This window comes from Ascaphus truei, unplaced genomic scaffold (genome assembly GCF_040206685.1).
Source record: "Ascaphus truei isolate aAscTru1 unplaced genomic scaffold, aAscTru1.hap1 HAP1_SCAFFOLD_1723, whole genome shotgun sequence".
NCBI lineage: Eukaryota > Metazoa > Chordata > Amphibia > Anura > Ascaphidae > Ascaphus > Ascaphus truei.
In genome coordinates this window covers 39,265-66,807 of record NW_027454619.1, presented here as the reverse complement: position 1 = coordinate 66,807, position 27,543 = coordinate 39,265, and the positions used below count along the sequence as shown (strand labels likewise).

The 27,543-nt window shown below is 54.7% G+C and overlaps 1 protein-coding gene across 1 annotated transcript; it reads left to right on the top strand.

The window, feature by feature from the left end:
- Positions 1 to 26,913, top strand: LOC142476770 (diacylglycerol O-acyltransferase 2-like). The gene is made up of 8 exons (XM_075581941.1): positions 1 to 81; positions 2,914 to 3,026; positions 3,891 to 3,998; positions 13,891 to 13,961; positions 14,791 to 14,995; positions 19,515 to 19,689; positions 21,679 to 21,881; positions 25,081 to 26,913. The coding sequence occupies exons 2-8, from the start codon at positions 2,954 to 2,956 to the stop codon at positions 25,233 to 25,235; spliced, it is 990 nt and encodes a 329-aa protein (XP_075438056.1). The 5' UTR covers positions 1 to 81; positions 2,914 to 2,953; the 3' UTR covers positions 25,236 to 26,913.
- Positions 26,914 to 27,543: the final 630 nt, after the last annotated feature.

Here is a 27,543-nt window from a genome sequence, read left to right as displayed (position 1 = left end):
AGGGAGAGCGATAAAGTAGGGAATTCAAGAGAGGGGGAGACGGGGAGGAAGAGAGAGCGAGAAAGACAGAAAACCCAGGAGGTGAGAGACAGCTAACTCTGTATATACTGTGTGTGTGTGTGTGTGTGTACTGTATGTACTGTGTGTGTGTGTGTACTGTATATACTGTGTGTGTGTGTGTGTGTGTACTGTATGTACTGTGTGTGTGTGTGTACTGTATATACTGTGTGTGTGTGTGTGTGTGTGTGTGTGTGTGTGCTGTATATACTGTGTGTGTGTGTACTGTATATACTGTGTGTGTGTACTGTATATACTGTGTGTGTGTGTGTGTGTGTGTGTACTGTATGTACTGTGTGTGTACTGTATTATACTGTGTGTGTACTGTATGTACTGTGTGTGTGTGTGTGTATACTGTATGTACTGTGTGTGTGTGTATGTGTATACTGTATGTGTGCGTGTGTGTGTGTACTGTATGTACTGTGTGTGTGTGTGTGTATACTGTATGTGTGCGTGTGTGTGTGTGTGTGTGTGTACTGTATGTACTGTGTGTGTGTGTGTGTACTGTATGTACTGTGTGTGTGTATACTGTATGTACTGTGTGTGTGTGTGTATACTGTGTGTCCTGTGTGTGTGTGTGTGTGTGTGTGTGTGTGTATACTGTATGTGTGCGTGTGTGTGTGTGTACTGTATATACTGTGTGTGTGTGTGTGTGTGTGTGTGTGTATACTGTATATACTGACCGTGTGTATACTGTATGTACTGTCTGTGCGTGTGTATACTGTATGTACTGTCTGTGCGTGTGTATACTGTATGTACTGTATGTGTGCGTGTGTATACTGTATGTACTATATTTGTGTGTGTTTGTGTGTCTATGTATAGATGTTTGACACAGGGTCACATCTCTATGTGCAGGTGACACAGTGACATCTCTATGTGCAGGTGACACAGTGACACGTCTCTATGTGCAGGTGACACAGTGACATCTCTATGTGCAGGTGACACAGTGACACATCTCTATGTGCAGGTGACACGGTGACACATCTCTATGTGCAGGTGACACAGTGACACATCTCTATGTGCAGGTGACACGGTGACACATCTCTATGTGCAGGTGACACGGTGACACATCTCTATGTGCAGGTGACACAGTGACATCTCTATGTGCAGGTGACAGTGACACATCTATGTGCAGGTGACACAGTGACACGTCTCTATGTGCAGGTGACACAATGACATCTATATGTGCAGGTGACAGTGACACATCTCTATGTGCAGGTGACACAGTGACACGGTGACACATCTCTATGTGCAGGTGACACAGTGACACGGTGACACTTCTCAATGTGCAGATGACAGTGACACATCTGTATGTGCAGGTGACACAGTGACACATCTCTATGTGCAGGTGACACGGTGACACATCTCTATGTGCAGGTGACACAGTGACATCTCTATGTGCAGGTGACACAGTGACACATCTCTATGTGCAGGTGACACGGTGACACATCTCTATGTGCAGGTGACACAGTGACATCTCTATGTGCAGGTGATGCAGTGACATCTCTATGTGCAGGTGACACGGTGACACATCTCTATGTGCAGGTGACACAGTGACATCTCTATGTGCAGGTGATGCAGTGACATCTCTATGTGCAGGTGACACTGTGACACATCTCTATGTGCAGGTGACACAGTGACATCTCTATGTGCAGGTGATGCAGTAACATCTCTATGTGCAGGTGACAGTGACACATCTCTATGTGCAGGTGACACAGTGACACATCTCTATGTGCAGGTGACACAGTGACACATCTCTATGTGCAGGTGACAGTAACATGCCTATGTGCAGGTGACAGTGACACATCTCTATGTGCAGGTGACACAGTGACACATCTCTATGTGCAGGTGACACGGTGACACTTCTCTATGTGCAGGTGACACGGTGACATGTCTATATGCAGGTGACACAGTGACATGTCTAGGTGCAGGTGACAGTGACACATCTCTATGTGCAGGTGACACAGTGACACATCTCTATGTGCAGGTGACACAGTGACACATCTCTATGTGCAGGTGACAGTGACATGTCTATGTGCAGGTGACAGTGACACATCTCTATGTGCAGGTGACACAGTGACACATCTCTATGTGCAGGTGACACAGTGACACATCTCTATGTGCAGGTGACACAGTGACATCTCTATGTGCAGGTGACACAGTGACATCTCTATGTGCAGGTGACAAAGTGACATGTCTATGTGCAGGTGACAGTGACACATCTATATGTGCAGGTGATACAGTGACACATCTCTATGTGCAGGTGACACAGTGACACATCTCTATGTGCAGGTGACACGGTGACACATCTCTATGTGCAGGTGACACAGTGACATCTCTATGTGCAGATGACACTGTGACATCTCTATGTGCAGGTGACACAGTGACATGTCTATATGCAGGTGACAGTGACACATCTATATGTGCAGGTGACACAGTGACACATCTCTATGTGCAGGTGACACAGTGACACATCTCTATGTGCAGGTGACACAGTGACATCTCTATGTGCAGGTGATGCAGTGACATCTCTATGTGCAGGTGACAGTGACACATCTATATGTGCAGGTGACACAGTGACACATCTCTATGTGCAGGTGACACAGTGACTAGTGACATGGTCTATGTGCAGGTGACACAGTGACACATCTCTATGTGCAGGTGACACGGTGACACATCTCTATGTGCAGGTGACACGGTGACATCTCTATGTGCAGGTGACACAGTGACATCTCTATGTGCAGGTGACACAGTGACATGTCTATGTGCAGGTGACAGTGACACATCTATATGTGCAGGTGACACAGTGACACATCTATATGTGCAGGTGACACAGTGACACATCTCTATGTGCAGGTGACACGGTGACACGGTGACACATCTCTATGTGTTCGGTATGGAGGACGTGCTGAAGAAACATCTCCAGGCTCTGAGTGTGTTCCAATGGGTGCTGACATTCCTGTTAATGGGTGAGTGTGAGTGAGCGAGGGGGGTGCGAGAGGAAGAGGGGGAGAAATAGGAGGGAGGGGACAAGAGGGAGGGAGTGAGGGGGGGGAGGGAGAGGGGGGGGGGAGGGAGAGAGGGGGTATCCAGTAGTAAGACGTTGTATCCAGTAGTAAGAGGACTTGTGGGGAATCCAGTGTGGGATTCAAAGAGATCCAGTTCGGGACTAAAAGAGACCCATGCGTGATCACTAAGAGATCTCTATATGTGTGAGAGATCACATGGAGATCTGCGTATCATGCCCTTACAGATATTCCTATTTGAGGCCCAATATGATCCCTCATTTAAAAAAAAACAAAAAAAACAATGTGATCCCCAGAGATCTATGTGTGTGATCCAAAGAGATCCAGTGTGAGATCTCAGTGATCAATGATTTTTTTTGGGGGGGGGGGCGGATTGGGATCTGCAGCAGATCGGACGGTTCCTTTCGTAAACAGATCAATCTCCGAAAGGGCCATTTTTACGATCCACGGACGAGATCCCACAAATCCGTCCACCGGTTGTATCCAGCGGTGGATTTTGGTGACTCTACGCAGATAAAAAAAACGACCAAATCCGTTTGCGGATTTTACACCGAGAAACGGATCTTAGGGGGGGATGGGAAGGGGGTGGGGGGGGGGGGGGGTAATGCGCGGAAACGGATGTGGGTGGATTCCCCCACCTCTACCCAGAGCTCTTTGGAATTCATTGGGATCTGTATGCGATCCCTTGCGTGAAGAAAATCTGCGTGTATGAGATCCCTTTAGAGACGTGTGGGAGAGATCCAGTGGGATCCAGTGCGTGGCTTATTCCTTGGAGATCTCTTCTGACGCCCCTCGATCTCCTCCCAGGGGCCTTCTTCACCGTCCTCCTCCTGTACATGATGTTCACCTCCTACTGGCTCGTACCTGTGATCTACTTCTCCTGGCTACTGATCGACTGGGACACCACAGAACAAGGTACGAACCTCCCCCACCCCCTTCTCTTCCTCCTGCAATTTCTATCTCCCCCTCCTCTCTCCTCTCTTCCTCCTGCAATTTCTATCTCCCCCTCCTCTCTCCTCTCTTTCTCCCTCTGCCCTCTCTCTCTCTTCCCTCCTCTCTCCTCTTTCTCCCTCTGCCCTCGCTCTCTCCCCCTCCTTTCTCCTCTCTTCCTCCTGCAATTTCTATCTCCCCCTCCTCTCTCCTCTCTTCCTCCTGCAATTTCTATCTCCCCCTCCTCTCTCCTCTCTTTCTCCCTCTGCCCTCTCTCTCTCTTCCCCTCCTCTCTCCTCTTTCTCCCTCTGCCCTCGCTCTCTCCCCCTCCTTTCTCCTCTCTTCCTCCTGCAATTTCTATCTCCCCCTCCTCTCTTTCTCCCTCTGCCCTCGCTCTCTCCCCCTCCTCTCTCCTCTCTTTCTCCCTCTGCCCTCTCTCTCTTCCCCTCCTCTCTCCTCTCTTTCTCCCTCTACCCTCTCTCTCTTCCCCTCCTCTCTTTCTCCCTCTGCCCTCTCTCTCTCTCTCCCCCTCCTCGCTCCTCTCTTCCCCTCCTCTCTCCTCTCTTTCTCCCTCTGCCCTCTCTCTCTTCCCCTCCTCTCTCCTCTCTTTCTCCCTCTGCCCTCTCTCTCTTCCCCTCCTCTCTCCTCTCTTTCTCCCTCTGCCCTCTCTCTATTCCCCTCCTCTCTCCTCTTTCTCCCTCTGGCCTCTCTCTCTTCCCCTCCTCTCTCCTCTCTTTCTCCCTCTGCCCTCTTTCTCTTCCCCATCTCTCTCCTCTCTTTCTCCCTCTGCCCTCTCTCTCTCCCCCTCCTCGCTCCTCTCTTCCCCTCCTCTCTCCTCTCTTTCTCCCTCTGCCCTCTCTCTCTTCCCCTCCTCTCTCTCTGCCCTCTCTCTCTTCCCCTCCTCTCTCCTCTCTTTCTCCCTCTGCCCTCTCTCTATTCCCCTCCTCTCTCCTCTTTCTCCCTCTGCCCTCTCTCTCTTCTCCTCCTCTCTCTTTCTCCCTCTGCCCTCTTTCTCTTCCCATCTCTCTCTCTCTTTCTCCCTCTACCTCTCTCTCTCTCCCCCTCCTCTCTCCTCTCTTTCTCCCTCTGCCCTCTCTCTCTCTTCCCCTCCTCTCTCCTCTCTTTCTCCCTCTACCCTCGCTCTCTCCTCCTCCTCTCTCCTCTCTTTCTCCCTCAGCCCTCTCTCTCTTCCCCTCCTCTCTCGTCTCTTTCTCCCTCTGCCCTCTCTCTCCCCCTCCTCTCTCCGCTCTTTCTCCCTCTGCCCTCTCTCTCTCCCCCTCCTCTCTTTCTCCCTCTGTCCTCGCTCTCTCCCCCTCCTCTCTCCTCTCTTTCTCCCTCTGCCCTCTCTCTCTCCCCTTCCTCTCTTTCTCTCTCTGCCCTCTCTCTCCCCCTCCTCTCTTTCTCCCTCTGCCCTCTCTCTCTCCCCCTCCTCTCTCCTCTCTTTCTCCCTCTGCCCTCTCTAACTCTCTTCCCCTCCTCTCTCCTCTCTTTCTCCTCTGCCCTCGCTCTCTCCCCCTCCTCTCTCCTCTCTTTCTCCCTCTGCCCTCTCTCTCTTCCCCTTCTCTCTCCTCTCTTTCTCCCTCTGCCCTCTCTCTCTTCCCCTCCTCTCTCCTCTCTTTCTCCCTCTGCCCTCGCTCTCTCCCCCTCCTCTCTCCTCTCTTTCTCCCTCTGCCCTCTCTCTCTCTGTCCTCTTAGGCTAGGTCCCCAGTGGTCACAGCGAAACGCGTGTCGGGCGCACACCAGATTCAGGCCTCTTGTCGGGGCAGGCCCCGGTAGCTGCGCGTGTGGGCGCTCACATATCGCGATGGCGCGTCCGCCGGCCGGGAAGACCGGAATGTTGACTTCCGTGCGGCGACGCAATCACATGGTGTGTGGGCAGCCAATGGCAGGGCAGGTAGTGTGGACCAATAGGAGTGCGGGTATTGTGGACCATCATGGCTGCGCCACCCTCCCCCCATCATGGCCACGCCCACCGCGCATCCCATCAATGCACAATAGACCGCAGATCGCGGCTTTCACCCGTGCAGGCGCCGCCAGGCGCGCATACATCAGTGAGCTCTGGGGCCACAGCCTTACTCTCTCCTCCCCTCTTTCTCCCCCTCTCCTTCTCTCTCTACCTCTCCCCCACTCTCTCTCCCCTTCTGCAGCCCTATCTTCCACCTTCCCTTCTGTGTCTCTCTCTTGTCGCTCCCTCGCTCTCTGGTCCTCTCTCTGCTCCTCTCTCTGGTCCTCTCTCTGCAGTCCTCTCTCTGCAGTCCTCTCTCTGCTCCTCTCTCTGCAGTCCTCTCTCTGGTCCTCTCTCTGCAGTCCTCTCTCTGCAGTCCTCTCTCTGCAGTCCTCTCTCTGCTCCTCTCTCTGCAGTCCTCTCTCTGCAGTCCTCTCTCTGCAGTCCTCTCTCTGGTCCTCTCTCTGATCCTCTCTCTGCAGTCCTCTCTCTGCAGTCCTCTCTCTGCGCCTCTCTCTGCAGTCCTCTCTCTGGTCCTCTCTCTGCAGTCCTCTCTCTGCTCCTCTCTCTGCAGTCCTCTCTCTGGTCCTCTCTCTGCTCCTCTCTCTGCAGTCCTCTCTCTGGTCCTCTCTCTCTAGTCCTCTCTTGCAGTCCTCTTAGTCCTCTCTGCAGTCCTCTCTCTGCAGTCCTCTCTCTGGTCCTCTCTCTGGTCCTCTCCCTGGTCCTCTCTCTGCAGTCCTCTCTCTGGTCCTCTCTCAAGTCCTCTCTCTGCAGTCCTCTCTCTGCAGTCCTCTCTCTGGTCCTCTCTCTGCAGTCCTCTCTCTGCAGTCCTCTCTCTGCAGTCCTCTCTCTGGTCCTCTCTCTGCAGTCCTCTCTCTGGTCCTCTCCCTGGTCCTCTCTCTGGTCCTCTCTCTGCAGTCCTCTCTCTGCAGTCCTCTCTCTGGTCCTCTCTCTAGTCCTCTCTCTGGTCCTCTCTCTGCAGTCCTCTCTCTGCAGTCCCCTCTCTGCAGTCCTCTTTCTGCAGTCCTCTCTCTGCAGTCCTCTCTCTGCAGTCCTCTCTCTGGTCCTCTCTCTGGTCCTCTCTCTGCAGTCCTCTCTCTAGTCCTCTCTCTGCAGTCCTCTCTCTGCAGTCCTCTCTCTGCAGTCCTCTCTCTGGTCCTCTCTCTGCAGTCCTCTCTCTGCAGTCCTCTCTCTGCAGTCCTCTCTCTGCAGTCCTCTCTCTGCAGTCCTCTCTCTGCAGTTCTCTCTCTGCAGTTCTCTCTCTGCAGTCCTCTCTCTGTAGTCCTCTCTCTGCAGTCCTCTCTCTGCAGTCCTCTCTCTGCAGTCCTCTCTCTGCCGTCCTCTCTCTTGTCCTCTCTCTGCAGTCCTCTCTCTGCTCCTCTCTCTGCAGTCCTCTCTCTGCAGTCCTCTCTCTGCAGTCCTCTCTCTGCTCCTCTCTCTGTAGTCCTCTCTCTGGTCCTCTCTCTGCTCCTCTCTCTGCAGTCCTCTCTCTGGTCCTCTCTCTCTAGTCCTCTCTCTGCAGTCCTCTCTCTGCAGTCCTCTCTCTGATCCTCTCTCTGGTCCTCTCCCTGGTCCTCTCTCTGCAGTCCTCTCTCTGGTCCTCTCTCTAGTCCTCTCTCTGCAGTCCTCTCTCTGCAGTCCTCTCTCTGGTCCTCTCTCTGCAGTCCTCTCTCTGCAGTCCTCTCTCTGGTCTCTCTCTGGTCCTCTCCCTGGTCCTCTCTCTGGTCCTCTCTCTGCAGTCCTCTCTCTGCAGTTCTCTCTCTGCAGTCCTCTCTCTGGTCCTCTCTCTAGTCCTCTCTCTGGTCCTCTCTCTGCAGTCCTCTCTCTGCAGTCCCCTCTCTGCAGTCCTCTCTCTGCAGTCCTCTCTCTGCAGTCCTCTCTCTGCTCCTCTCTCTGCTCCTCTCTCTGCTCCTCTCTCTGCAGTCTCTCTCTGCAGTCCCCTCTCTGCAGTCCTCTCTGCTCCTCTCTCTCTAGTCCTCTCTCTGCAGTCCTCTCTCTGCAGTCCTCTCTCTGCAGTCCTCTCTCTGCAGTCCTCTCTCTGCAGTCCTCTCTCTGCAGTCCTCTCTCTGCAGTCCTCTCTCTGGTCCTCTCTCTGGTCCTCTCTCTGCAGTCCTCTCTCTGGTCTCTCTCTGGTCCTCTCTCTGCAGTCCTCTATCTGCAGTCCTCTCTCTGCAGTCCTCTCTCTGCAGTCCTCTCTCTGCAGTCCTCTCTCTGCTCCTCTCTCTGCTCCTCTCTCTGCTCCTCTCTCTGCAGTCCTCTCTCTGCAGTCCTCTCTCTGCAGTCCCCTCTCTGCAGTCCCCTCTCTGCAGTCCTCTCTCTGGTCCTCTCTCTGGTCCTCTCTCTGGTCCTCTCTCTAGTCCTCTCTCTGGTCTTCTCTCTGCAGTCCTCTCCCTGGGCCTCTCTCTGCAGTCCTCTCTCTGGTCCTCTCTCTAGTCCTCTCTCTGCAGTCCTCTCTCTGCAGTCCTCTCTCTGGTCCTCTCTCTGCAGTTCTCTCTCTGTAGTCCTCTCTCTGGTCCTCTCTCTGGTCCTCTCTCTGCAGTCCTCTCTCTGCAGTCCTCTCTCTGGTCCTCTCTGCAGTCCTCTCTGCAGTCCTCTCCCTGGTCCTCTCTGCAGTCCTCTCTCTGGTCCTCCCTCTGCAGTCCTCTCTCTGGTCCTCTCTCTGCTCCTCTCTCTGTCCTCTCTCTGCATTCCTCTCTCTGCTCCTCTCTCTGCTCCTCTCTCTGGTCCTCTCTCTGGTCCTCTCTCTCTAGTCCTCTCTCTGCAGTCCTCTCTCTGCAGTCCTCTCTCTGCAGTCCTCTCTCTGGTCCTCTCTCTGCAGTCCTCTCTCTGCAGTCCTCTCTCTGCAGTCCTCTCTCTGGTCCTCTCTCTGGTCCTCTCTCTGGTCCTCTCTCTGGTCCTCTCTCTGCAGTCCTCTCTCTGGTCCTCTCTCTTGTCCTCTCTCTTGTCCTCTATCTGCAGTCCTCTCTCTGCAGTCCTCTCTCTGCAGTCCTCTCTCTGCAGTCCTCTCTCTGCAGTCCTCTCTCTGGTCCTCTCTCTGCAGTCCTCTCTCTGCAGTCCTCTCTCTGCAGTCCTCTCTCTGGTCCTCTCTCTGCAGTTCTCTCTCTGTAGTCCTCTCTCTGGTCCTCTCTCTGGTCTCTCTCTGCAGTCCTCTCTCTGCAGTCCTCTCTCTGGTCCTCTCTGCAGTCCTCTCTGCAGTCCTCTCCCTGGTCCTCTCTGCAGTCCTCTCTCTGGTCCTCCCTCTGCAGTCCTCTCTCTGGTCCTCTCTCTGCTCCTCTCTCTGGTCCTCTCTCTGCATTCCTCTCTCTGCTCCTCTCTCTGCTCCTCTCTCTGCTCCTCTCTCTGGTCCTCTCTCTCTAGTCCTCTCTCTGCAGTCCTCTCTCTGCAGTCCTCTCTCTGCAGTCCTCTCTCTGCAGTCCTCTCTCTGGTCCTCTCTCTGCAGTCCTCTCTCTGGTCCTCTCTCTGGTCCTCTCCCTGGTCCTCTCTCTGCAGTCCTCTCTCTGGTCCTCTCTCTAGTCCTCTATCTGCAGTCCTCTCTCTGCAGTCCTCTCTCTGCAGTCCTCTCTCTGCAGTCCTCTCTCTGCAGTCCTCTCTCTGCAGTCCTCTCTCTGGTCCTCTCTCTGGTCCTCTCTCTGCTCATCTCTCTGCAGTCCTCTCTCTGCAGTCCTCTCTCTGCTCCTCTCTCTGCTCCTCTCTCTGGTCCTCTCTCTGCTCCTATCTCTTCTCCTCTCTCTTGTTCTCTCTCTGCAGTCCTTTCTCTGCAGTCCCTCTCTGCAGTCCTCTCTCTTGTCCTCTCTCTGCAGTCCGCTCTCTGCAGTCCTCTCTCTGGTCCTCTCTCTGCAGTCCTCTTCCTGGTCCTCTCTCTGCAGTCCTCTCTCTGGTACTCTCTCTAGTCCTCTCTCTGGTCCTCTCTCTGGTCCTCTCTGCAGTCCTCTCTCTGGTCCTCTCTCTGCAGTTCTCTCTCTGTAGTCCTCTCTCTGGTCCTCTCTCTGCAGTCCTCTCTCTGCAGTCCTCTCTCTGGTCCTCTCTCTGCAGTCCTCTCCCTGGTCTCTCTCTGAAGGTCCTCTCTCTGCAGTCCTCTCTCTGCAGTCCTCTCTGCAGTCCTCTCACTGCAGTCCACTCTCTGCAGTCCTCTCCCTGGTCCTCTCTGCAGTCCTCTCTCTGGTACTCTCTCTGCAGTCCTCTCTCTGGTCCTCTCTGCTCCTCTCTCTGGTCCTCTCTCTGCAGTCCTCTCTCTGATCCTCTCTCTGATCTCTCTCTGCTCCTCTCTCTGCTCCTCTCTCTGCAGTCCTCTCTCTGGTCCTGTCTCTCTAGTCCTCTCTCTGCAGTCCTCTCTCTGCAGTCTCTCTCTGCAGTCCTCTCTCTGGTCCTCTCTCTGCAGTCCTCTCTCTGGTCCTCTCTCTGGTCTTCTCCATGGTACTCTCTCTGCAGTCCTCTCTCTGGTCCTCTCTCTAGTCCTCTCTCTGCAGTCCTCTCTCTGTAGTCCTCTCTCTGCAGTCCTCTCTCTGGTCTTCTCTCTGCAGTCCTCTCTCTGGTCCTCTCCCTGGTCCTCTCTCTGGTCCTCTCTCTGGTCCTCTCTCTGGTCCTCTCTCTGCAGTCCTCTCTCTGCTCCTCTCTCTGCTCCTCTCTCTGCAGTCTCCTCTCTGCAGTCCTCTCTCTGGTCCTCTCTCTGCAGTCCTCTCTCTGGTCCTCTCTCTGGTCCTCTCTCTAGTCCTCTCTCTGGTCCTCTCTCTGCAGTCCTCTCCCTGGTCCTCTCTCTGCAGTCCTCTCTCTGGTCCTCTCTCTGGGTCCTCTCTCTGCAGTCCTCTCCCTGGTCATCTCTCTGCAGTCCTGTCTCTAGTCCTCTCTCTGGTCCTCTCTGCAGTCCTCTCTCTGGTCCTCTCTCTGCAGTTCTCTCTCTGTAGTCCTCTCTCTGGTCCTCTCTCTGCAGTCCTCTCTCTGCAGTCCTCTCTCTGGTCCTCTCTCTGCAGTCCTCTCCCTGTCTCTCTCTGAAGGTCCTCTCTCTGCAGTCCTCTCTCTGCAGTCCTCTCTGCAGTCCTCTCACTGCAGTCCACTCTCTGCAGTCCTCTCCCTGGTCCTCTCTGCAGTCCTCTCTCTGGTACTCTCTCTGCAGTCCTCTCTCTGGTCCTCTCTCTGATCCTCTCTCTGATCCTCTCTCTGCTCCTCTCTCTGCAGTCCTCTCTCTGGTCCTGTCCTCTAGTCCTCTCTCTGCAGTCCTCTCTCTGCAGTCCTCTCTCTGCAGTCCTCTCTCTGGTCCTCTCTCTGCAGTCCTCTCTCTGGTCCTCTCTCTGGTCCTCTCCATGGTACTCTCTCTGCAGTCCTCTCTCTGGTCCTCTCTCTAGTCCTCTCTCTGCAGTCCCTCTCTCTGTAGTCCTCTCTCTGCAGTCCTCTCTCTGGTCCTCTCTCTGCAGTCCTCTCTCTGGTCCTCTCCCTGGTCCTCTCTCTGGTCCTCTCTCTGCAGTCCTCTCTCTGCAGTCCTCTCTCTGCAGTCCTCTCTCTGGTCCTCTCTCTGCAGTCCTCTCTCTGCAGTCCTCTCTCTGGTCCTCTCTCTGCAGTCTCCTCTCTGCAGTCCTCTCTCTGGTCCTCTCTCTGCAGTCCTCTCCCTGGTCCTCTCTCTGCAGTCCTCTCTCTGGTCCTCTCTCTAGTCCTCTCTCTGGTCCTCTCTATGCAGTCCTCTCCCTGGTCCTCTCTCTGCAGTCCTCTCTCTGGTCCTCTCTCTGGTCCTCTCTCTGCAGTCCTCTCCCTGGTCATCTCTCTGCAGTCCTGTCTCTAGTCCTCTCTCTGGTCCTCTCTGCAGTCCTCTCTCTGGTCCTCTCTCTGCAGTTCTCTTTCTGTAGTCCTCTCTCTGGTCCTCTCTCTGCAGTCCTCTCTCTGCAGTCCTCTCTCTGGTCCTCTCTCTACAGTCCTCTCCCTGGTCCTCTCTCTGAAGGTCCTCTCTCTGCAGTCCTCTCTCTGCAGTCCTCTCTCTGGTCCTCTCTCTGGTCCTCTCTCTGCAGTCCTCTCTCTGCAGTCCTCTCTCTGCAGTCCTCTCTCTGCAGTCCTCTCTGCAGTCCTCTCTCTGGTCCTCTCTGCAGTCTCTCACTGCAGTCCTCTCTCTGCAGTCTCTCTCTGGTCCTCTCTCTAGTCCTCTCTCTGGTCCTCTCTCTCTAGTCCTCTCTAGTCCTCTCTTTAGTCCTCTCTCTGGTCCTCTCTCTGGTCCCTCTCTGGTCCTCTCTTTAGTCCTCTCTCTGGTCCTCTCTCTGCAGTCCTCTCTCTAGTCCTCTCTGCAGTCCTCTCTCTGGTCACCTCTCTGCAGTCCTCTCTCTGGTCACCTCTCTGCAGTCCTCTCTCTGGTCCTCTCTCTGCTGTCCTCTCTCTGCAGTCCTCTCCCTGGTCCTCTGTCTGAAGGTCTCTCTCTGTAGTCCTCTCTCTGGTCCTCTCTCTACAGTCCTCTCCCTGGTCCTCTCTCTGCAGTCCTCTCCCTGCTCCTCTCTCTGCCGTCCTCTCTCTGCAGTCCTCTCTCTGCAGTCCTCTCTCTAGTCCTCTCTCTGGTCCTCTCTCTCTAGTCCTCTCTCTAGTCCTCTCCTCTGGTCCTTTCTCTGAAGGTCCTCTCTCTAGTCCTCTCTCTGGTCCTCTCCCTGGTCCTCTCTCTGCAGTCCTCTCTTTGCAGTCCTCTCCCTGGTCCTCTCTCTGAAGGTCCTCTCTCTAGTCCTCTCTCTGGTCCTCTCTCTGCAGTCCTCTCTCTAGTCCTCTCTCTGGTCCTCTCTCTCTAGTCCTCTCTCTGGTCCTCTCTCTGCTGTCCTCTCTCTGCAGTCCTCTCTCTGCAGTCCTCTCTCTAGTCCTCTCTCTGCAGTCCTCTCTCTGCAGTCCTCTCTCTAGTCCTCTCTCTGGTCCTCTCTCTCTAGTCCTCTCTCTAGTCCTCTCTCTGCAGTCCTCTCTCTGCAGTCCTCTCTCTAGTCCTCTCTCTAGTCCTCTCCCTGGTCCTCTCTCTGGTCCTCTCTGCCGTCCTCTCTCTGGTCCTCTCTCTGCAGTCCTCTCTCTGCAGTCCTCTCTCTGGTCCTCTATCTAGTCCTCTCGCTGAAGTCCTCTCTCTGGTCCTCTCTCTGCAGTCCTCTCTCTGGTCCTAACGCTGCAGTCCTCTCTCTGGTCCTCTCTCTGGTCCTCTCTCTGGTCCTCTCTCTGCAGTCCTCTATCTAGTCCTCTCGCTGCAGTCCTCTCTCTGGTCCTCTCTCTGCAGTCCTCTCTCTGGTCCTCTCTCTGCAGTCCCCTCTCTGGTCCTCTCTCTGGTCCTCTCTCTGCAGTCCTCTCTCTGCAGTCCTCTCTCTGCAGTCCTCTCTCTGGTCCTCTCTCTGGTCCTCTCTCTGCAGTCCTTTCTCTGGTCCTCATGCTGCAGTCCTCTCTCTGGTCCTCACGCTGCAGTCCTCTCTCTGGTCCCCACGCTGCAGTCCTCTCTCTGGTCCTCACGCTGCAGTCCTCTCTCTGGTCCTCACGCTGCAGTCCTCTCTCTGGTCCTCTCTCTGGTCCTCACGCTGCAGTCCTCTCTCTGGTCCTCACGCTGCAGTCCTCACGCTGTAGTCCTCATGCTGCACTCCTCTCTCTGGTCCTCTCTCTGCAGTCCTCTCTATGCAGTCCTCGCTGCAGTCCTCTCTCTGGTCCTCACCCTGCAGTCCTCTCTCTGGTCCTCTCTCTGCAGTCCTCTCCCTGGTCCTCTCTCTGGTCCTCTCTCTGGTCCTCACACTGCAGTCCTCTCTCTGGTCCTCTCTCTGCAGTCCTCTCTCTGGTCCTCTCTGCAGTCCTCTCTCTGGTCCTCACGCTGCAGTCCTCTCTCTGCAGTCCTCTCTCTGCAGTCCTCTCTCTGGTCCTCACTCTGCAGTCCTCTTCCTGGTCCTCTCTCTGCATTCTCCACTCCTCTCTGGTCCTCTCTCTGCAGTCCTCTCTCTGGTCCTCTCTCTGCAGGTGGTCGCAGGGTTGAGTGGGTGAGGAGATGGACCGTGTGGTCGTATTTTAGAGATTACTTCCCAATAAAGGTGCCCGTCTCTGTCTCTCAGTCACACCCTTATTGCCCCTCTCCTCCCTCATTCTCCCATTTCTCACCTCTCCACCATTGTCTCTACCCCCCCTCATCACTTCCCCTCTCTCCCCCTATCCCCCTTATTCTCTATCCCCATCTCTTTTCCCCTTTTTTTCTCTCCCCTGTTGTCTAACCTCTCATTCCTCTCCCTCCTTTTCCCTCTCCTCACCGCCCTTTCCCACTCCTCTTCTTTCCTCTCTCCTGCCTCGCTCTCTCCCCTTCTCATACCCTGGCTCTGTCCCTCTCTCTGACTTCTCTCATCCCCCCCTCTCCCTCCATCTCCCTGTCTCTCTCTCACTTCCACTCCTCTCATCCCCCCTCTCCGTCTATCTCTCTCTCCCACTCCTCTTATACCCCTCTCTCTCCATATCCCCTCTCCCACTCCTCTCACCCCCTCTCTCTCCATATCCCCTCTCTCCCACACCTCTCATCCCCCCCCTCCCCCATCTCTTTCTCCCTCTCCTCTCATCTCCTCTCCCTCCATCTCCCCACTCTCCCACTCCTCTCATCTCCCCTCTCCCTCCATCTCCCCACTCTCCCACTCCCCTCATCCCCCCTCTCCCCATCTCTTTCTCCCACTCCTCTCATCTCCCCTCTCCCTCCATCTCCCCACTCCTCTCATCCCCCCACTCTCCCACTCCTCTCATCCCCCCTCTCCCTCCCTCCATATCCCCACTCTCTCCCTCCCACTCCTCTCATCCCCCCCTCTCCCCCCCTCCCTCCTCTCATGCCTCTTTCTTTCTTCCTCCTCCTCCTCCTCCTCCTCCTCCTCCTCCTCCTCACAGTTGGTGAAGACCTCCCCTCTCAGCCCAGACAAGAATTACATCCTGGGCTGCCACCCCCACGGAATAATGTCAGCTGGACCGTTCTGCAACTTCTCCACCGAGGCGGGGGGCTTCTCCGTCCTGTACCCGGGGGTCCGCCCCGTTCTTGCCATTCTCGCTGGGGTCTTCAGGCTGCCCGTGTACCGGGATTACCTAATGTCTGCGGGTAAGAGGGGGGCAGCACCCATGTGTGATGAGAAGAGGCGCCCTACCTGTAATTGGGGGAGAGGGGGGCATCTACTCGCTATGTGGGGAGAGGGGGTACCTACCTGCTATGTGGGGAAGGGGGTACCTACCTGCTATGTGGGGAGAGGGGGTACCTACCTGTTATGTGGGGAAGGGGGTACCTACCTGATATGTGAGGAGAGGGGTACCTACCTGCTATGTGGGGAGAGGAGGTACCTACCTGCTATGTGGGGAGAGGGGGTACCTGCCTGCTATGTGGGGAAGGGGGTACCTACCTGATATGTGGGGAGAGGGGTACCTACCTGCTATGTGGGGAAGGGGGTACCTATCTGATATGTGAGGAGAGGGGTACCTACCTGCTATGTGGGGAGAGGAAGTACCTACCTGCTACGTGGGGAGAGGGGGTACCTACCTGCTATGTGGGGAGAGGGGGTAGCTACCTGTTATGTGGGGAGAGGGGGTACCCACCTGCTATGCGCGGAGAGGGGGTACCTACCTGCTATGTGGGGATATGGAGTACCTACCTGCTACGTGGTGAGAGGAGGTACCTACCTGCTATGTGGGGAGAGGGGGTACCCACCTGCTATGTGGGGATATGGGGTACCCACCTGCTATGTGGGGAAAGGGAGTACCTACCTGCTATGTGGGGAGAGGGGGTACCTACCTGCTATGTGGGGAGAGGGGGTACCTACCTGCTATGTGGGGAGAGGGGGTAGCTACCTGCTATGTGGGGAGAAGGGGTACCCACCTGCTATGTGGGGATATGGGGTACCTACCTGCTATGTGGAGAGGAGCTACCCACCTGCTATGTGGGGATATGGGGTACCTACCTGCTATGTGGGGATATGGGGTACCTACCTGCTATGTGGGGATATGGGGTACCTACCTGCTATGTGTGGAGAGGGGGTACCTACCTGCTATGTGGGGATATGGGGTACCTACCTGCTATGTGGGGATAGGGGGTACCTACCTGCTATATGGGGAGATGGGGTACCTACCTGCTATGTGGGGAGAGGGGGGGGCGAGGGAGATTGAGAGATGGGAGATGCAGGGGGGGGGTGAGATGGGAGATGCATGGGGGGGGGAGAGATGGGAGATGCAGGGGGGGGAGAGATGGGAGATGCAGGGGGGGAGAGATGGGAGATGCAGAGGGGGGGGGGAGAGATGGGAGATGCAGAGGGGGTGAGATGGGAGATGCAGGGGGGGGGAGAGATGTGAGATGACGGGGGGGAGAGAGATGTGAGATGCAGGGGGGGGGAGAGATGGGAGATGACGGGGGGAGAGATGGGAGATGCAGGGGGGGAGTGAGATGGGAGATGCAGGGGGGGGGAGAGAGATGGGAGATGCAGGGGGGGGAGAGATGGGAGATGCAGGGGGGGAGAGAGATGGGAGATGCAGAGGGGGGGAGAGATGGGAGATGCAGGGGGGGAGTGAGATGGGAGATGCAGGGGGGGGAGAGAGATGGGAGATGCAGGGGGGGGAGAGATGGGAGATGCAGGGGGGGTGAGATGGGAGATGCAGGGGGGGAGAGAGATGGGAGATGCAGAGGGGGGAGAGATGGGAGATGCAGGGGGGGAGTGAGATGGGAGATGCAGGGGGGGGAGAGAGATGGGAGATGCAGGGGGGGGAGAGATGGGAGATGCAGGGGGGAGAGAGATGGGAGATGCAGAGGGGGGGAGAGATGGGAGATGCAGGGGGGGAGAGATGGGAGATGCAGGGGGGAGAGAGATGGGAGATGCAGAGGGGGGGGAGAGGTGGGAGATGCAGGGGGGGGAGAGAGATGGGAGATGCAGAGGGGGGGAGAGAGATGGGAGATGCAGGGGGGGAGAGAGATGGGAGATGCAGAGGGGGGGAGAGATGGGAGAGATGGGAGATGCAGGGGGGGGGGAGAGATGGGAGATGCAGGGGGAGGGGAGAGATGGGAGATGCAGAGGGGGGGAGAGAGATGGGAGATGCAGGGGGGGAGAGAGATGGGAGATGCAGAGGGGGGGGGAGAGGTGGGAGATGCAGGGGTGGGAGAGAGATGGGAGATGCAGAGGGGGGGAGAGAGATGGGAGATGCAGGGGGGGAGTGAGATGGGAGATGCGGGGGGGGGAGAGAGATGGGAGATGCAGGGGGGGTGAGATGGGAGATGCAGGGGGGAGAGAGATGGGAGATGCAGAGGGGGGAGAGATGGGAGATGCAGGGGGGGAGTGAGATGGGAGATGCAGGGGGGGGAGAGAGATGGGAGATGCAGGGGGGGGGGAAGAGATGGGAGATGCAGGGGGGGAGAGAGATGGGAGATGCAGAGGGGGGGAGAGATGGGAGATGCAGGGGGGGGAGAGATGGGAGATGCAGGGGGGAGAGAGATGGGAGATGCAGAGGGGGGGGGAGAGGTGGGAGATGCAGGGGGGGGGGGGAGAGAGATGGGAGATGCAGAGGGGGGGAGAGAGATGGGAGATGCAGGGGGGGAGAGAGATGGGAGATGCAGAGGGGGGGAGAGATGGGAGAGATGGGAGATGCAGGGGGGGGGAGAGATGGGAGATGCAGGGGGAGGGGAGAGATGGGAGATGCAGAGGGGGGGGGAGAGAGATGGGAGATGCAGGGGGGGAGAGAGATGGGAGATGCAGAGGGGGGGGGGGAGAGTGTGTGTATGAATAATGTGGTGCAACTGCATGCAATGGTGTTTTTTTAATATTTAATATTGCTTTATTAACCTTCAAGCTTTCTCAAATTTGCTTGAAAATGCACCATTTGCCCACTTTTTTTTCAAAATTTTCTCGGGGGGGGGGGGGGGGGGTAAGGGGGGAGGAGAAACCCCCCTTATGCTGGTCGTGCTCGCTCGCCACGGTGCACTCACCACCACTTTCACGCCGGGCACTGGCCGTTAAAATTATGCCCCCCCTGAAAAAAATTCTGCGGACGCCCATGGTACCTACCTTCTATGTGCTGTGGGAGGGAGGGGGTACCTATCTGCTATGTGGTGTGGGGAGAGGGTTACCTACCTGCTATGTGGTGTGGGGAGAGGGGGTACCTATCTGCTTTGTGGTGTGGGGAGAGGGTTACCTACCTGCTATGTGGTGTGGGGAGAGGGGGTACCTATCTGCTTTGTGGTGTGGGGAGAGGGTTACCTACCTGCTATGTGGTGTGGGGAGAGGGGGTACCTATCTGCTTTGTGGTGTGGGGAGAGGGGGTACCTACCTGCTATGTGGTGTGGGGAGAGGGTTACCTACCCTGCTATGTGGTGTGGGGAGAGGGGGTACCTATCTGCTTTGTGGTGTGGGGAGAGGGGGTACCTACCTGCTATGTGGTGTGGGGAGAGGGGGTACCTATCTGCTTTGTGGTGTGGGGAGAGGGGGTACCTACCTGCTATGTGGTGTGGGGAGAGGGGGTACCTACCTGCTATGTGGTGTGGGGAGAGGGGGTACCTACCTGCTATGTGGTGTGGGGCGAGGGGGTATCTACCTGCTATGTGGTGTGGGGAGAGGGGGTACCTACCTGCTATGTGGTGTGGGGAGAGGGGGCACCTACCTGCTATGTGGTGAAAGGGGGAACCTACCTGTTCTAAGCAAATGTATCACTCCCCCTCCCTCCCCTCTTTCTCTCTCTACACAATCTTTCCCTCTCCTTTCTCTCCCCCTATCATTCCCTCTCCATCTCTATCCCCCTCTTTACACCCTCTATCCTTCTCTCTGCCCCCTCTCCCTTCTCCCTCTCCCCCCTCTTCCTCGATCCTCCCCTCTCTTCCTCGATCCTCCCCTCTCTTCCTCTATCCTCCCCTTCTCTCCCTCTCATCCCTTCTCCCACTCTCTTCCCCTTTAATCTCTTCTCCTTCCCCCTCCTCCCTTGCTCGCCCCCTCTCTCTCCCCCCTTCTCCCTCTCTACTTTTCCCTGTCGCCCTCTCTTCCTCACTCCCCCCCTCCTCTGACTCTCTCTGCCCCCTCTCTCTCCCCCCCCCTCTGTCTCTATCTCTCTCCCCCTCTCTCTCCCCCCGTCTCTCTCTCTCGCTCCCCCCTCTGTCTCTCTCTCCCTCTCCTCTGTCTCTCTGCCCCCTCTCTATCTCCCCACCTCTCTCTCTCACTCCCCCCTCTCTCTCCCTCCTCTGTCTCTCCCTGCCCCCTCTCTCTCCCTCCCCCTCCGTCTCTATCTCTCTCCCCCTCTCTCTCCCCCGTCTCTCTCTCTCTCTCCCTCCCCCCTCTGTCTCTCTCCCCCCTCTGTCTCTCTCTCCCCCCCTGTCTCTCTCTCCCTCCCCCTCCTCTGTCTCTCTCTGCCCCTTCTCTCTCTCCCCACCTCTGTCTCTATCTCTCTCCCCCCCTGTCTCTCTCTCTCTCTCCCTCCCCCCGTCTCTCTCTCCCTCCTCTGTCTCTCTCTGCCCTCTCTCTCTCCCCACCTCTGTCTCTATCTCTCTCCCCCTCTCTCTCTCCCCCCGTCTCTCCCTCCCCCTCTGTCTCTCTCTCCCCCTGCCCCCCTTTGTCTCTCTCCCCCCTCTCTCCCTCGCCCCCCCCCCCCCCCCCCCCCAGGGTTATCTCCGGTCAGCAGACACAGCCTGGAGTTCCTCCTCTCTCAGTGCGGTTCAGGTAACGCTGTGGTTATCGTGGTGGGCGGAGCGGCAGAGTCCCTGCAGAGCGCTCCGGGGGAGCACGCGGTGACGCTGAGCTGCAGGCGGGGATTCGTGCGGCTCGCCCTGCAGTACGGGTATGTACCAGACAACCCATGGGGTACTGATTGTTACTATTGGTTATTGAAAGATGATTGATAAAATCAGGGGACCATGTTATATGGTTTTGAAGCACAAGGTGGCACTGTGTGCTCATATATACAGTATATATATACACACACACATAATATATAGAGCCTGTCACAGGCCAGCCCAGCAGGAGCACTCACCCCAGTTACATCTGTATATTGATTGATCCAGTATTGATTATTGGTATATTGAATGATCCAGTGTTAATTATCAATCTATTGATCGATCAAGTATTGATTATAGATATATTGATCAATCCAGTATTGATATATTGGTTGATCCAGTGTTAATAATTGATATATTGATTAATCCAGTATTCATTATTGATTGATCCAGTGTTGATATATTGATTGATCCACTATTGATCACTGATATAGTGAATGATCCAGTGTTGGTTTTTGATATATTGAGTGATTCAGTTTTGATTATTGGTATATTGCATGGTCCAGTATTGATTATTCATAAATTGATTGATCCAGTATTGATTCTTGGTATATTGATCCAGTATTGATTACTGATATTTTGATTGTTCTAGTGTATATTATTGACATATTGATTTTTCGGCATATTGATTGATGCAGTGTTGATTAATATTATATTGATTGATCCATTGCTAATTATTGATCCAATATTGACATATATATATTACTATTGATACAGTGCTGATTATTGATATATTGATTGATCCAGTATTGATATATTGATTCAGTGTTGATAACTGATATATTGATTGATCCAGTGTTGATATATTGATTGATCTTATATTGATCACTGATCTAGTGAATGATCCAGTGTTGGTTTTTTGATATATTGAGTGATCCAGTATTATTGGTATATTGAATGGTCCAGTATTTATTATTGATAAATTGATTGATCCAGTTTTATTAACATATTGATCCAGTATTGATTACTGATATATTGATTGATCCAGTGTTGATTACTGATATATTGAATGATCCGGTATTGATTTCCAATAGATTGATTGATCCAGTATTGATATATTTAATGATCCAGTATTGATGACCAATATATTGATTGTTCCAGTGTAGATTTTTGACATTTTGATTTATCAGGTATTTATTTTTTTGCATATTGATTGATTGATGCCGTGTTGATTAATATATTGATTGATCCAGTGCTGATTATCGATATATTGATCGATCCAGTATTGATATATTGATTCAGTGTTGATAACTGATATATTGATTGATCTAGTGTTGATATATTGATTGATCCGATATTTATCACTGATCTAATGAATGACCCAGTGTTGGTTTTTAATATATTGAGTGATCCAGTATTGATTATTGGTATACTTAATGGTCCAGTATTGATTATTGGTATACTTAATGGTCCAGTATTGATTATTGATAAATTGATTGACCCATTTTTGATTATTGGTATGTTGATCCAATATTTTGGTTACTGAAAAATTGATTGATCCAGTGTTAATTACTGATATATTGAATGATCCAGTATGGATTACCAATATATTGATCGATCCAGTATTGATATATTGAATGATCCAGTATTGATTACCAATATATTGATTGTTCCAGTGTATATTATTGACATATTGATTTATCTGGTAATGATTTTATTGCATATTGATTGATAGTGTTGATTAATATTATATTGATTGATCCAGTGCTGATTATTGATATATTGATTGATCCAGTATTGATATATTGATATTGTTAATTGATCCAGTATTGATTATTGATTTGATATTGTTTTTTGCTCTGTGATTTGGCTACTTCTCAGGTAATTGATCTTGAAATGGATTGTTTATCGACTGACGATCCAAAGATGATTGATTGCTGATTGTCGGATGTCTATTGATTATTCACCAGGATGTGGCTTACTGATGGACAGTTACCTGGTATTGATTGGTGATTGGCTATTGACAGGTTATTGATTTCCCCCCCTTCCCGCAGGGCAGACTTGGTCCCGGTATATTCCTTCGGTGAGAACGATATATTTGATCAGGTCCGGCTCTCTCCCGACTCGTGGGGTCGGCGCTTGCAGCGGCTCTTCCAGAAACACGTGGGGTTCGCCCCCTGCATCTTCCGGGGCAGGGGGGTGTTTAGTGGGGACAGCTGGGGCATCAACCCCTTCCCCCGCCCCATCACCACCGTGGGTGAGTAGTGAGCGTGCCGTAGTACAGGAGGGAAGGGGTTAGCAGTGCGATGCTCTGCGGGTGTACAGCAGTGAGAGGGGTCACGGTGCGATGCTCTGCGGGTATACAGCAGAGTGAGGGATCACGGTGCGATGCTCTGCGGGTATACAGCAGTGAGAGGGGTTATGGTGCAATGCTCTGCGGGTATATAGCAGTGAGAGGGATCACGGTGCGATGCATTGCGGGTATACAGCAGTGAGAGGGATCATGGTGCGATGCTCTGCAGGTATACAGCAGTGAGTGGGATCACGGTGCGATGCTCTGCGGGTATACAGCAGTGAGTGGGATCACGGTGCGATCAGTCAGTGAGATCACAGTGCGATGCTCTGCGGGTATACAGCAGTGAGTGGGTTCACGGTGCGATGTCCTGTGGGTATAGAGCAGGGAGAGGGGTCATGGTGTGATGCTCTGCGAGTATACAGCAGTGAGAGGGGTTATGGTGCAATGCTCTGCATGTATATAGCAGTGCGAGGGATCACAGTGCGATGCTCTGCGGGTATACATCAGTGAGTGGGATCACGGTGCGATGCACTGCGGGTATACAGCAGAGAGAGGGATCACGGTGCGATGCTCTGCGAGTATACAGCAGTGAGAGGGGTTATGGTGCAATGCTCTGCATGTATATAGCAGTGCGAGTGGTCACGGTGTCATGCTCTGCGGATATACAGCAGTGACAGGGGTCACGGTGCGATGCTCTGCAGGTACACAGCAGTGAGAGGGGTTATAGTGTGATGCTCTGCAGGTACACAGCAGTGAGAGGGGTTATAGTGTGATGCTCTGCAGATACACAGCAGTGAGAGGGGTTATGGCGCGATGCTCTGCGGGTATACAGCAGTGAGAGAGATCACAGTGCGATGCTCTGCGGGTATACAGCAGTGAGAGGGATCACGGTGCAATGCTCTGCGGGTATACAGCAGTGAGAGGGGTTATGGTGTGATGCTCTGCGTGTATACAGCAGTGAGAGGGGTTATGGTGCGATGCTCTGCAGGGTAATTGTAGGTTGGTGGGGATCTGTAACATTACACACAGCGTTTGTGTCATCAGGTTACAAAGAGATATATATAGACAGAGAGATAACATGTGAGAGGGAGGGAGGGGGTGTGTGAGAGGGGTGTGAGAGAGGGGTGTGAGAGAGGGGGAGAGAAAGGGTGGGAGGGGGAGAGAGGGAGATAGACATGGGGAACGGGTGAGAGCAACAGAAAGAGGGAGAGAAAAAAGGAGAGTGAAAGATAGAGTGGGAGGGAGAGAAAAGAGAGGGAGAGAAAGAATGAGAGAGCGAATGAGGGAGGGGGGGCGAAGAGAATGAGAGAGAGAGGAGAGGGGGAGAGAATGAAAAAAGAGAGGGGGAGAGAAAGAGAATAAGAGAGAGTGGGAGAGAAAAGGAGAGAGAGGGTGGGAGAGAAAGAGAGAAGGCAGGGAGAGAAAGAGAGAGGGGGAGATAAAGACAATGAGAGAGGGGCACTCTCTGCTCTCCCCCTAACCCCGCACTCTCTGCTCTCCCCCTAATCCGCACTCTCTGCTCTCCCCCTAACCCCGCACTCTCTGCTCTCCCCCTAACCCCGCACTCTCTGCTCTCCCCCTAACCCCGCACTCTCTGCTCTCCCCCCTAACCCGCACTCTCTGCTCTCCCCCTAACCCCGCACTCTCTGCTCTCCTCCTAACCCTGCACTCTCTGCACTCCCCCTAACCCCGCACTCTCTGCTCTCCCCCTAACCCCGCACTCTCTGCTCTCCCCCCTAACCCACACTGTCTGCTCTCCTCGTAACCCGCACTCTCTGCTCTCCCCCTAACCCCGCACTCTCTGCTCTCCCCCTAACCCCGCACTCTCTGCTCTCCCCCCTAACCCGCACTCTCTGCTCTCCCCCTAACCCCGCACTCTCTGCTCTCCTCCTAACCCTGCACTCTCTGCTCTCCCCCTAACCCCGCACTCTCTGCTCTCCCCCTAACCCCGCACTCTCTGCTCTCCCCCCTAACCCGCACTGTCTGCTCTCCCCGTAACCCCGCACTCTCTGCTCTCCCCCTAACCCCGCACTCTCTGCTCTCCTCCTAACCCCGCACTCTCTGCTCTCCCCCCTAACCCGTACTATCTGCTCTCCCCGTAAACCTGCACTCTCTGCCCTCCCCCCTAACCCGCACTCTCTGCTCTCCCCCTAACCCCGCACTCTCTGCTCTCCCCCTAACCCGCACTGTCTGCTCTCCCCGTAACCCCGCACTCTCTGCTCTCCCCTAACCCCGCACTCTCTGCTCTCCCCCTAACCCCGCACTCTCTGCTCTCCCCCCTAACCCGCACTCTCTGCTCTCCTCCTAACCCTGCACTCTCTGCTCTCCCCCTAACCCCGCACTCTCTGCTCTCCCCCTAACCCCGCACTCTCTGCTCTCCCCCCTAACCCGCACTGTCTGCTCTCCCCGTAACCCCGCACTATCTGCTCTCCCCCTAACCCCGCACTCTCTGCTCTCCCCCTAACCCCGCACTCTCTGCTCTCCCCCTAACCCCGCACTCTCTGCTCTCCCCCTAACCCGTACTATCTGCTCTCCCTGTAACCCGCACTCTCTGCCCTCCCCCTAACCTGCACTCTCTGCCCTCCCCCCAACCCTGCACTCTCTGCTCTCCCCCCTAACCCCGCACTCTCTGCCCTCCCCCTAACCCCGCACTCTCTGCCTCCCCCTCTAACCCGACACTCTCTGCCCTCCCCCTCTAACCCGACACTCTCTGCTCTCCCCCTCTAACCCGACACTCTCTGCTCTCCCCCCGCATTCTCTGCCCTCCCCCTCTAACTCCGCACTCTCTGCCCTCCCCCTAACCCGCACTCTCTGCCCTCCCCCCTAACCCCGCACTCTCTGCTCTCCCCCCTAACCCCGCACTCTCTGCTCTCCCCCCTAACCCCGACACTCTCTGCCCTCCCCCCTAACCCGACACTCTCTGCTCTCCCCCCCTAACCCCGCACTCTCTGCTCTCCCCCCCTAACCCCGCACTCTCTGCTCTCCCCCCCTAACCCCGCACTCTCTGCTCTCCCCCCCTAACCCCGCACTCTCTGCTCTCCCCCCCTAACCCCGCACTCTCTGCTCTCCCCCCCTAACCCCGCACTCTCTGCCCTCCCCCTCTAACCCGGCACTCTCTGCTCTCCCCCCTAACCCCGCACTCTCTGCTCTCCCCCTGCAGTGGGGTGTCCGATCCCTGTGCCTCGCTCCCCGGTCCCCTCGGAGGAGGAAGTCTCTCAGTACCACGACCTCTATATAAAGGGACTGCAGCTACTCTTCCAGGAGCATAAAGTGTCCTGCGGACTCTCTGAGAGCGATACTCTGCAGATCCTCTGACAACCCCCCCAGGAGTGATACTCTGCAGATCCTCTGACAACCCCCCCAGGAGTGATACTCTGCAGATCCTCTGACAACCCCCCCCAGGAGTGATACTCTGCAGATCCTCTGACCACCCCCCCCAGGAGCGATACTCTGCAGATCCTCTGACCACCCCCCCAGGAGCGATACTCTGCAGATCCTCTGACCACCCCCCCAGGAGTGATACTCTGCAGATCCTCTGACCACCCCCCCAGGAGTGATACTCTGCAGATCCTCTGACCACCCCCCCAGGAGTGATACTCTGCAGATCCTCTGACCACCCCCCCAGGAGTGATACTCTGCAGATCCTCTGACCACCCCCCCAGGAGTGATACTCTGCAGATCCTCTGACCACCCCCCCAGGAGTGATACTCTGCAGATCCTCTGACAACCCCCCCAGGAGTGATACTCTGCAGATCCTCTGACCCCCCCCCCCAGGAGCGATACTCTGCAGATCCTCTGACCACCCCCCCAGGAGTGATACTCTGCAGATCCTCTGACCCCCCCCCCCCCAGGAGTGATACTCTGCAGATCTTCTGACCACCCCCCCAGGAGTGATACTCTGCAGATCCTCTGACCACCCCCCCCCCCCCCGGAGTGATACTCTGCAGATCTTCTGACCACTCCCCAGGAGCGATACTCTGCAGATCCTCTGACCACCCCCCCCCAGGAGTGATTCTCTGCAGATCCTCTGACCACCTCCCCCAGGAGTGATACTCTGCAGATCCTCTGACCACCTCCCCCAGGAGTGATACTCTGCAGATCCTCTGACCACCACCCCAGGAGTGATACTCTGCAGATCCTCTGACCCCCCCCCCCCCCAGGAGTGATACTCTGCAGATCCTCTGACCACCCCCCCTCAGGAGTGATACTCTGCAGATCCTGTGCCCCCCCCCCCCCCTCAGGAGTGAGGCTCTACAGATCCTGTGACACCCCCCACCCCTCCCCAGGAGTGATACTCTGCAGATCCTCTGACCACCCCCCAACCCCTCCCCAGGAGTGATACTCTGCAGAACCTGTGACTGTCCCCCCAGGAGTGATTCTCTGCAGATCCTGTGGCCCCCCCTTCCTCAGGAGTGATGCTCTGCAGCTCCTGTGTCCCCCTCCCTCAGGAGTGATGCTCTGCAGCTCATGTGACCCCCCCTCCCTCAGGAGTGATACTCTGCAGATTCTGTGACCCCCCCCACCAGGAGTGATACTCTGCAGAACCTGTGACTGTCCCCCCAGGAGTGATGCTCTGCAGCTCCTGTGTCCCCCTCCCTCAGGAGTGATGCTCTGCAGATCCTGTGACCCCCACCCCCTCCCAAGGAGTGATACTCTGCAGAACCTGTGACTGTCCCCCTCGGAGTGATGCTCTGAAGCTCACGTGACCCCCCCTCCCTCAGGAGTGATGCTCTGCAGATCCTGTGACCCCCCCCCTCCCAAGGAGTGATACTCTGCAGATCCTGTGACCACCCCCAGGAGTGATACTCTGTAAAACCTTTAAGCCCTCCAGTCTGCAGATACTGTGATTCCCTCCGGCTTCCTAGGGGTGATGCTCTGCGGGTCTCTGGCAGGGAGGGGGTTTAAGGGAGCGACGCTCTGCAGAAGCAGAACATTCCATATGAGGAGTCTCATTAAGTCAAATATTGTGTGAGAATTAAAGAGTTAAAACAAAGTGTTAATGTGTCTGTTATGTGTATACACGTACTGTACATCTATCTCATACACACACACACACACACACACACACACACACACACACACACACACACACACACACACACACACACACACACACACACACACACACACACACACACACACACACACACACACACACACACACACACTGTACATCTATCTCATGCACACACACACACATACTGTACATCTATCTCATGCACACACACACACACACACACACACACACACACACACACACACACACACACACACACACACACACACACACACACACACACACACACACACACACACACACACACACACACACTGTACATCTATCTAATGCACACACACACATACTGTACATCTATCTCATGCACACACACACATACTGTACATCTATCTCATGCACACACACATATACTGTACATCTATCTCATGCACACACACATACTGTACATCTATCTCATGCACACACACATACTGTACATCTATCTCATGCACACACACACATACTGTACATCTATCTCATGCACACACACATACTGTACATCTATCTCATACACACACACACACATACTGTACATCTATCTCATGCACACACACATACTGTACATCT

Excerpts from the sequence above, each read along its gene's own strand:
- LOC142476770 (XM_075581941.1), top strand. The coding sequence starts at position 2,954 with ATGGAGGACGTGCTGAAGAAACATCTCCAGGCTCTGAGTGTGTTCCAA. Across the intron at positions 13,962-14,790 it reads GAGATTACTTCCCAATAAAG|TTGGTGAAGACCTCCCCTCT; the intron begins GTGCCCGTCTCT and ends TCCTCCTCACAG. Across the intron at positions 19,690-21,678 it reads CGGCTCGCCCTGCAGTACGG|GGCAGACTTGGTCCCGGTAT; the intron begins GTATGTACCAGA and ends CCCTTCCCGCAG.